Raw genomic sequence first — 10,949 nt, 5'->3', positions numbered from 1 at the left:
TCGTGGGCAAGCTATTGTTTCCTTGAGCAAAAAGCTTTACACTCATTGCTTAGTACTGGTTCGTTCCAGGAACTGATTCGCAAGTGTTTCAGTAAGCTTATAGTTTCCAACACAAACTAAAATAAATCAGTATAAACTAAATTCTCACAAAACTGTTTTTAATTAAATACAAATGGCAAAAATCGATTTAACAGGAGGAATATAATGTTCTGCATACCTTAGTTTGCATTGAACTAAATGATAATCACTCAGGCTCCACTCTCGCAACTTTATCTTTTAATCAAATGTGAACTAACCTTTATATTTCGCTCCATATAATGTGGCTATCTACATGTATGAAGAAATATTACAAAAATAATTTTCTTACCGAAATTGTTTAAGTCCACTCACTAGATCAGAAACCACTATGTACTGATGCATCCTAGCTGGGCCAAATCTTTATGTTCTGTGAAAGAACTCACTCCCAGTTAGAAATTTTAAAAATGCCTTCCTTGGACATAAACAGCTTAATTTTCAGTTATAAAAGCCTAATTAGGAAAAATAAAGAAAATTAGGACTTGGTAACTCCTAGTTAGGACTTAAAAAGCCCTAATTAGTCCCCTACCGGTTTACCGGAGGGGACTTTAGGTTTACCCTCCGTCCGTCTGTCCGTCAGTCCGTCCGTCTGTCCGTCCGTCAGTCCGTCCGTCCACAAAACTGGATCCCGCGATAACGCAAAAAGTACTGAAAATATTTTAATGAAACTTGATATATGGATAGATGGCAGTATGGAGATTATGCACGTCTTTTTCTTTTCTTCCTATGTTGAAAATTCTGGTTGCTATGGCAACAAATAGACTGAAAATATGACAAATTTTACACATAAACTGGATCCCGCGATAACACAAAAAGTACTGAAAATATTTTAATGAAACTTGATATATAGATAGATGGCAGTATGGAGATTATGCACGTCTTTTTTTTTTTTCCTATGTGGAAAATTCTGGTTGCTATGGCAACAAATAGCCTGAAAATATGGCAAATTGAACACATAAACTGGATCCCGCTATAACGCAAAAAGTACTGAAAATATTTTTATGAAACTTGATATATGGATAGATGGCAGTATGGAGATTATACACGTCTTTTTTTTTCTTCCTATGTTGAAAATTCTGGTTGCTATGGCAACAAATAGCCTGAATTTCAAGATTTCTGATTTAAATTTTTCAGCTTTTCACTATAAGTTTTTTATTTCTTAAGGTGTTTACTTCAAACTTTAAATATAAGTTTCTGGTCATCAACCACATCATATGTGACAAGGTTTACAACTTTAGCACAAAAATTATCAGTATTACCTCCCTTGAACTTAGAATTTTTATGAAAAAAATGTTGTCTTTTTTAAATAACTTCTTCATTTCCTAATGTATCTACTTCAAACTTCATATATATGTTTCTTATTATCACTCAACATTTTTGAGAAGGTTAAATACTCTAGCAAGACTATTTCCAGAATTATGTCCCCCTTGAACTTAGATTTTTTTCGAGAAATTGGTATTTTTCACTCCAACTTCTTCATTTATTATAGGATTTACTTTAAAATCCCACATCATAATAATATGACAAGGTTGTATAAACATAATTTCCTTACTAGGCAGGGAAACTTAACACATTACTGTGATATAGACAAACTTAGAACTCAAAAGATTTAAGTTCATTCATGTCATTCATTCACTGGTAAAATTGACTGGCCAATGGCCCATCAGAAAGTTGCTGGGGTTCTAACCGGTAGGGGACTTATGGATTGCTTGCAATACTATGATAATTGCTTGTTTACAAAGTCCTTAAGCATAATTAGATTACATAAAAACCCAAGTAGAATTTTTTTACCCTTAATATGTAAAATAAAAAAGACTAATAATAAGAAATAAAAATGTAATTTAGATATTTAGTCTCTAATTAGAACTTACTAAAGCTCGACAGGATACACTTTCTCGCTCACCGGATAAACCTTCTCCATCCCGACATCAACCATGTATTTTCTATTTTCATATTTCATAAACTTCAAAAAGGTGTTGTCATTAAAAATTTCTAATAAGGAATTTTACAAGCCTCAAATTTCCATAGTACATTTTGTCTCTTTTTTGTATGAAAAAACTAGGTCTAAATAAGCCCCAGAAAAGTTGAAAATAATGATTTAAGTATATATAAAATATTTCTGATTAAGTATATATAAAAGTATAAAATATATTTTTAAGTCCAAATTTGACTTTTACAACTACTTATAAGAAATAATTTTTTGAAAACCACTAAGATTTGGTACAATGAGCCTTAAATCGAATTTGTACGGTATGGAACGTGAATAAAACTAAATATGTCATACAGTACAGTTGTAGTTGCTTCCCTTTTATAATTTTCGCCATTTGTACTAAATTTGAAGGATTTATTTTCCATTAACAAAAGAACACTTTGGACAAATCATTTCAGGTAAGATAGCATTGATATCACGCTAAAACATAAAGTTCATTAATGTCGATATTAAATATATATTTTTTAGGATAAAATTCTATTAAAAGTAATTTTTTATTTTTTTTTAACAAATATTTAAAAGGGAGAAAAACGCCCAAAATTGAAAATGCTGCAGGCTCGGTTTGACTTAGCCTGTACATAGAGAATAATAGGTTGGTGCCGTGGATGGAGAAAGTTTATCTGGCGAGGCGGAGGAATTTATTGGGTGAGCCAAAGGCGAACCCAATAAATTCCGGAGCAGATCCAGATAAACTTTTTCCATTCACGGCACCAATCTATTATTCTATTTATCCTGTCACCGTTTTTTTAAAGAATTTTATTAGGCAAACTACCTTTAATCACACTATCGAAAACGTTTCTATATAAACAAAGACACCGAAGCGTGCATTATTCTACAACAATGCACTCGCCGTTCTTATTATCTCCCTGTGTATTTTCACATTGAGGGCGCCATTTTGTTTGAAAAATGTGATAAATAAAAACAATTTTTTGTCGAATTTTGTTGTGAAAACTATCTAGAATGAAAGAAAATGGTCTAACTAAGAAAATGAATTCGAACATCAATATCTTTTATTCAGTCGTTAACGATGTACAGACGTTTAAAGTATTGTTTACGTGACGTCACAATGTAGCGCCAAACAGCACATGCAAAACAATCAAATCAAGTACGCTATTTTAATGTCGCAAACGAGTTAAGTTTTACATTTATTCACTTTTAATAATTTTTATTTCGCTTGAAAAATTATAGAGTGAAATAAAATTAACAAACAAAGTTTTATCAACGTTTCCAAAATTCGTTATTCTACACACAGAAGATTTAACGAACGTTTCTATTGGAAATTCTGAGGCGAAAACAAATTTAACCACCAAATATAATAATAATTATATTTTTTCTTTATGGAAGATACCACTACGTCTGTTTCAATTTTATTGATTTAACAATTTATTTTTGAAAAAATTGCAATAGATATTTAATAAAGGAATATTGATAATTTTCAAATGCATCATATTTTCACCTTTAACGGTAAAATAATGATAGAAAAATAGAAATATCTTGTAACTGTGTTACGTACTTCATTTGGTGTAATTCCCCAGAGCTAAATCCGTAACGTACCGGAAAACGGTGTTTAGCTTGGTTTTTGAAAAGGTCAATACTCTAATGTTGTCATGTTTTGACAACACACAGGTGAAACTTTTGTTTACCTTCTGCCAGATTAGCACATCTGCTTGATCAAGGATTTTGGTAAAAAACAGGCTTAAGGCAAACTCCCAATCTGTCATCAATTATTTATATTTCATATATCATAATGTACATTCAACAATATTTCAGGTCTTGTCTCAACATTAGTGACCAACATGAAGGTGTTGGATGTATCTAGTATACAGGATATACCTGGCTATGTTGAGATTTTGAAATTTGTCCTTAAAACTCAGATACAAAATCTGGTAAGTAAATGAAAAATGTCAGAATCTGATATATTGTATGAAATAATTCTATTTTAGGGGCCACCATAGTAAAGTTGTAAAGGTCCTTGAGGCTTGACTTTGAATCACTTGCTTTTCAATTTCACTGCACTGACGTTAAAATCCCTGCCAGTGACTTGAGATTCTTTTATGCGAGAAAGCAATTGAGCTAGCATATTGAAGGTCAATGGTCATGTGCCCACTTGTGCCTGAAATGAATGCATGGATATTGTTCATCACTAAAGCTGGAGAGTCCTTTACAGTATTTCGGATGATTTATATCTTAACAAAAAGTTTTTTTTGAAATTTAAATCAGTACCTTACATAAAAACATTCAGGCTTTAATCTGCTCAATTTTTTTCATGAATAAAAAGATGTAAGTAGAATTATTTATTGTCATCCAGAATAAAAATTAAGATTAGATTATAGATGCAATTTTGTATTGAAGTATATAATAGTTATCCTAATGTTGTTTATTTTATGACAGGTGGAGCAGTTACAGGATCATGCAGGGGAGGAAACTCTTGTTCTCTCTGCCAATCTTACAGCAGGAACATTAAGTCACCTGGAATCTGAGAGAGGTCAGGGGTTTTTAGATATGAGAGATGACATCAAGTCTCAGTTCCTGACTCATTGTTTACAAGGTTATTACTTCAACCCTTTCTGCTATTCTGTGCTTAACTAAGTTGTTTTAATTAGCCATTACCATGTCTTTATGAACTTGTCCATCTTTCAATTTAGACAAAACCATTAGTCGTTGGTAGGGAAAATTTTCAAAATAATTACTGTCAGAATTGCAAACTGTGTATGATCTTGGTCTTCATTGGCTGCATGGGTAGAATTAGTTGCCACCAGCAAGCTAAAGGTGAACTTTTAACCTTTTATAAATGATTCTATATGAGTCATAAAATGGTCGGATTTCATACCAGAAAAGTAGCAAAGGCTGGCATTTTCATATAAAAAAGTATTTTGCTGATATGGTGTACTGGGTTTCCAAGATAGATAACCAATTAACCAAATTATGTTTGTATTATGTTAATGGTTGAGTAAAGCAAGCTGAATAAGTAAAGGTGGTTTTGTTTATTATGTGAAAGATAAAATTACAGTGATAATTATTTTACTGTTTTAGGGAAGCAGAAATACCATACAGCTGAACCACCTGGTCAGAGAACTGCATGTCAGAGGGTAATAGTACCTCCTAATGTTGACCTTAAAGGTGATAGAGTCATGGCTGAACAACTTTCAGAATCTTTGAAATCTACTACCACTGAGAGGGAACCAGCCTGTACTACAATGTCACATGATGGTTCCACCATTCTATCTCAGTCAGAAAGGTTTGAGTTTATACATGCAGGAACCAGTAAATTAACAGAAATAGGAGATTTTGGAAAACTGAGTACAAGGTCAACACAGGCAGAAAGTTCAAGGCCATTTGAAAAAAATGCTTTAAAGTTATCAGAGTCAAGAAGTGTTGTGTTTCCCCAATTAAATTCAACCTTATTAACTCAGTCTAGTGGTACAGGGTATCACCTGTTTAACAAGAAGTTATTTGTTGATAATATAAGTGGAGAACCTACTTCTGATACTCATAATTTGTTGTTGCCAGGCAACCAAGCTGATACTCATAATTTATTGTTACTAGGTAACCAAGCAGAAACTCACAGGTTGCTGTTGCCTAGCAACCAGGGGCAGCCACAGCAAACAATTTCTAACTCTTTAACAAATCAAACAGATAATTTTAAAGATGCTCCAGTAATGACAAACATTCAACAGCATGACAAAGTTGACTGTATCCCCAGACAGAACTCAAACAAAATGATGTCTCCACTTAATACATTGTTGTCTGGCCAGCCAGTAACTAATTTACCATTTGTTGCACATTCAGTGTCGGGACAATTTACAAATCTACCAACTATAAACCAGTCCGCTGTAAAGGACATTTTGAATTTTCCTATGAATACTCCAGTTGTCCCACAGTTTTTATCAAATTTACAATCTAACATTTCCCCAGTAAAAGTTACTGATAAAAATCCAAGTGTAACATCTTCAGCAAAATTAGAACAAACTACATCTTTACTATGCCCCGATACTTTATACAACTTGTTTGGAAATCTGAAAAGTTCACCTGTTAAAACTGTACCAGTTTCCAGTGTACATGTACCAAATCAGGAAAATATAACAGGATTTAAAGTTAATGCAGATTTTAATTTATTACAAGATAACACACAAGTGTCTACAAACTGTTCACAGAATGCAAATTTAAAACAAAGTAGCATATCAACCGCCAATGAAGTTGTATGTAAAACTACAAAAAGAAAACAGAAAAGAAGTACAGGGCCAAAGCTTCAAACAGAAAATACTATCTTGCAAGATACACCAGTAAAGAAGGTTCGAGTTTTATCACCAGAATTTTCAGCCAATCAAACCATTGTAACAATGCATCAAATGACGTCATCCTGTCAGAGTAAAGACATATCAAATTCTCCTTCAGTGACCTCTATGATTACAAACTTTTCTACTCCAAATGTTAGCAATACAGCAGGATTCTCACTTCTCAAAATGCCGCCTGTTGTTTTAATAGATGATCCAAATCATGGAAAGAGAAAAATATTTCTGGAATCTGGTTCCCTGAATACTGCTGACAGCTGCAGTAAATCACTGGACCATTCTAAATCATTGCTGGACGAATCAAATGGCCAGAGTGTTCATTCAGTCAGTAGTGTAACCAAGCATGCCCTAGATGGGAAGGAGAAAGACAAAACAAAGAAAACTTTATCAAGTAAAATAGATGAAATCACACAGCGTATAACGAAGGATGATGCTATAAAGCAGCACACAGTTCAGACCAGTGACTGTGATCATGATAACAATATGACAACATGCTCTAATAATTCTAGAACAACACCAGCTGGTTACCATAGCAACAATGACAGTTTAAATAATGACAGTCCTAATGTATCTACTCCTCCTAGTGTGGAACATCTACATGATGGTGACCCTACAAAATTAAAAGGTTTGATTTTTTCTTTTATTCTTACATAAATACATTGTTTATCTTTCTATGTGTCAGAGCATTTTATATACATGTACTTTTATTGATTGCTGTAATCAGGGCTTTAATTGGTGTAATTTAAGCAGGAAACCATCATAGTTGATTTTAAACAGACTTTAACTAACAACTTGATGCAATCAATAGCTGAGCACAGTTTGTAGCTTTGCTGGTATTGACAAATGTAAAACCAATTATAATTTTGTCATCATCACATTGAAATGTGAGTTAGTTGCATTATTTTTGGACAATTCTCTTAAAACAATAGTACAGTATGAAAAAGTAGGACAATAGTTATAACCACTGTTATCAGCAGGGCACATTGGTTGTGGTGTATCTGTTTGGATAAATTTGATGAGTTAGACTTAGTTCATATCTTTTTACACTGATAGTTTACAGATATGCTGACATACTTTAATGTCATTGCAAGCAATCTTTCATATTGAATATATAGATTTTACAGAATTACAAATCTGGAAATATTTCTTTTTGCAGATGGCTCCAGAGCTTCACACAGGAAACCGAAACTACCAAGATACAATATAGGAGTAGCTAGTGATGACGAGGACAACTCGGAAGTTATAAAACCCCCATGCATCTCAAGCCCAGAAACTCCCATCAAATCACACATTAGTCAGTTCCCTATATCACCCTCAGCTGTTAACATTGGTCATGACGAGGCACAGGATATAATCAGTATTCAAGTTGCTGGGGAAGACTCTGAGACATCATTCCCTCATATAAACCTAGAGGAGCTAGCTGACGGACTTTTGTTGACAGATTTACCAATTGTTAGTTATTATAATAATGTTGAGGACTCTAGTAAATCTCTGATTGAAAGTGTGTTTAATTTAAAACCTGGTAGAGACCCAAACACTAAAAAACCTCTAAATTCTCAGTCTGTAATTGTTAGTGGTTCTAAGTTAGAGAAAGATTGGGTAAAATGTCCGTTATGTCCGGACAAGTTCCTCACAGTTGAAGCGCTTCAGTATCATATAAAGAACGTGAATCATGTTGCCAAGAGATACGAGTGTGATTTATGTAAACGTAAGTTTAGTCAGTTACGTGATATGGAGCGACATAGACGTATTCACACAGGTGAACGACCTTTTACCTGCGATGTTTGTAACAAATCTTTCTCTCGGAAAGATAATCTTAAATCTCATGCAAGGAAACATACTTTAAAGTAAATTACTAAAAATATTTTATATTGTTTTGAATAAGGACTGTTAGTGTTTATGTATGAATTTGCCTTGATGATAAGATTTGGTGGGTAATTAAATAAATGCCTAGATTTAACTATTTTTAGCTCACCTGTCACAAAGTGACAGGGTGAGCTTTTGTGATCGCTTTTCGTCCGGCGTCCGTCCGTCCGTCGTCCGTCCGTAAACTTTTGCTTTAAATGACATCTCCTCATAAACCACTGAGCCAATTTCATCCAAACTTCACAGGAATGTTCCTTTGGTGGTCACCTTTAAAAATTATTCAAAGAATTTAATTCCATGCAGAACTCTGGTTGCCATGGCAACCGAAAGAAAAATCTTTAAATATCTTCTTTTAAACAACCCTAAGAGCTAGAGCTTAGATATTTGGCATGAAACATCTTCTAGTGAGTGTCTACCAAGTTTGTTCAAATAAAAGCCCTGGGGTCAAAATTGGCCCCGCCCCGGGGGGTCATTGATTTTCCCTATATGCATATAGTAAACACTTAAAAAATCTTCTTTTAAAGAACTGTAAGAGCTAGAGCTTAGATATTTGGCATGAAACATCTTCTAGTGAATGTCTACCAAGTTTGTTCAAATAAAAGCCCGTGGGTCAAAATTGGCCCCGCCCCAGGGGGTCATTGATTTTCCCTATATGCATAAAGTAAAAACTTAAAAAATCTTCTTTTAAAGAACCCAAAGAGCTAGAGCATAGATATTTGCCATGAAACATCTTCTAGTGAATGTCTACCAAGTTTGTTCAAATAAAAGCCCGTGGGTCAAAATTGGCCCCGCCCTGGGGGGTAATTGATTTTCCCTATATGCATATAGTAAAAACTTAAAAAATCTTCTTTTAAAGAACCGTAAGAGCTAGAGCTTAGATATTTGGCATAAAACATCTTCTAGTAAATGTCTACCAAGTTTGTTCAAATAAAAGCCCTGGGGTCAAAATTGCCCCGCCCCAGGGGGTCATTGATTTTCCCTATATGCATATAGTAAAAACTTAAAAAATCTTCTTTTAAAGAACTGTAAGAGCTAGAGCTTAGATATTTGGCATGAAACATCTTCTAGTGAATGTCTACCAAGTTTGTTCAAATAAAAGCCCTGGGGTCCAAATTGGCCCCGCCCCAGGGGGTCATTGATTTTCCTTATATGCATATAGTAAAAACTTATAAAATCTTCTTTTAAAGAACCCAAAGAGCTAGAGCTAAGATATTTAGCATGAGACATGTTCTAATGGGTGTCTACCAAGTATGTTCAAATAAAAGCCCTGGGGTCAAAACTGGCCCCGCCCCGGGGGTCATTGATTTTCCTTATATACATAGCAAAAACTTAAAAATCTTCTTTGAAAAAACCCAAATAACTAGAGTTTAGATATTAAGCATGAAACATCTTTAAGTAAATATCTACAAAGTTTGTTCAAATAAAAGCCCAGGGGTCAAAACTGGCCCTGCCCAAGGGGTGTCATTGTTTTTAACTATATGTGTATAGTAAAAACTTAAAAAATCTTCTTTTAAAAAACCCAGTGAGCTAGAACTTAGATGTTTTGCATGAAACATCTTTTTATGGGTGTCTACCAAGTCTGTTCAAATAAACAAATAAAAGCCCTTGGGTAAAAATTGGACCGGGGGGGGGGGGGGGGGGGGCTATATACAGGTGAGCGACCTCAGGGCCATCATGGCCCTCTTGTTTTACATTTATCTTTAAATTGTATATACTTGGTTGAAGTTTGGTGGAAATAAAATGAAAGGATGACTGTGATTATTCCATTTTATGCTGTTTGCTCATATTAAATATGTTGATAAGCTTTCTTCAGTTATGGAATTAACATATATATACAGCTATATCCAAGTAATTGGGTTCACTATTAAAGTTTTACTGTCATGATTATTTTTGTTTAAGTAAACTGGTTAAAATTACATCAAGAAGGTTTCAGGATTAGTTAGATCTGATCCATACACTCCCTGTAAATGATTAAAATACCACTGTATTTTCTTAATCAGGACCAAGTGATCCTTGTAGCTTGTCCAGATACTCTCTATTTCTTATCCATGTTCTACCTGTATCTGGTCCAATTGTACTCTATATATCTGCTCAATGTACTCCTGAATGGTTATGTACTTGTGTATCTGTTCCGGTTGCTCCCTGTATCTGGTCGGTGTACTCATTGTATCTGTTCCGTGTGCTCCCTGTATCTGGTCGGTGTACTCATTGTATCTGTTCCGTGTGCTCCCTGTATCTGGTCGGTGTACTCATTGTATCTGTTCCGTGTGCTCTCTGTATCTGGTCGGTGTACTCATTGTATCTGTTCCGTGTGCTCCCTGTATCTGGTCGGTGTACTCATTGTATCTGTTCCGTGTGCTCCCTGTTTCTGGTCGGTGTACTCAACGTCTCATGAATCTCTGTTTCCTGTCCCATGTGCCCCCTGTCTGGTCCACGTGCCCGCTGTATCTCTTCTATTATGTACATTCTGTAACAAGTACGTCTGGCCCTTGTACTCTTGTATCTGATCAGTTTACCATCCGGTAACGGGTTTATGCACTTTGTAACGGTTCAGTGTATTTCCAGTATTGAGTTTGTTTACTTCCTGTATCTGGTTTAAATCCTTCCTGTGCCCATGTATTTGTTCAGCCCATCTTCTACTGATTCTTTACCCACTTATTCAATCTTTTTTTTTTCTTTAAAAAAAAAGAAGAAAAACAACACAAAAAAGACAATTAAAATCTAAG

General features: G+C 34.5%; 1 protein-coding gene across 1 annotated transcript; it reads left to right on the top strand.

Moving 5' to 3' along the window:
• The first annotated feature begins 2,361 nt into the window (after positions 1-2,361).
• Positions 2,362-9,436, top strand: LOC132759009 (uncharacterized). Its single transcript, XM_060750736.1, has 5 exons — positions 2,362-2,463; positions 3,836-3,951; positions 4,457-4,613; positions 5,099-6,982; positions 7,514-9,436. Exons 2-5 carry the CDS (start codon positions 3,862-3,864, stop codon positions 8,206-8,208), a joined length of 2,826 nt encoding a protein of 941 aa, XP_060606719.1. The 5' UTR covers positions 2,362-2,463; positions 3,836-3,861; the 3' UTR covers positions 8,209-9,436.
• Positions 9,437-10,949: the final 1,513 nt, after the last annotated feature.

The sequence above is a fragment of the Ruditapes philippinarum genome, unplaced genomic scaffold (assembly GCF_026571515.1).
Source record: "Ruditapes philippinarum isolate M1 unplaced genomic scaffold, ASM2657151v2 ctg3163_1_1_1_1, whole genome shotgun sequence".
Classification (NCBI taxonomy): Eukaryota; Metazoa; Mollusca; class Bivalvia; order Venerida; family Veneridae; genus Ruditapes; species Ruditapes philippinarum.
This window is presented reverse-complemented; position numbering and strand designations above follow the sequence as displayed.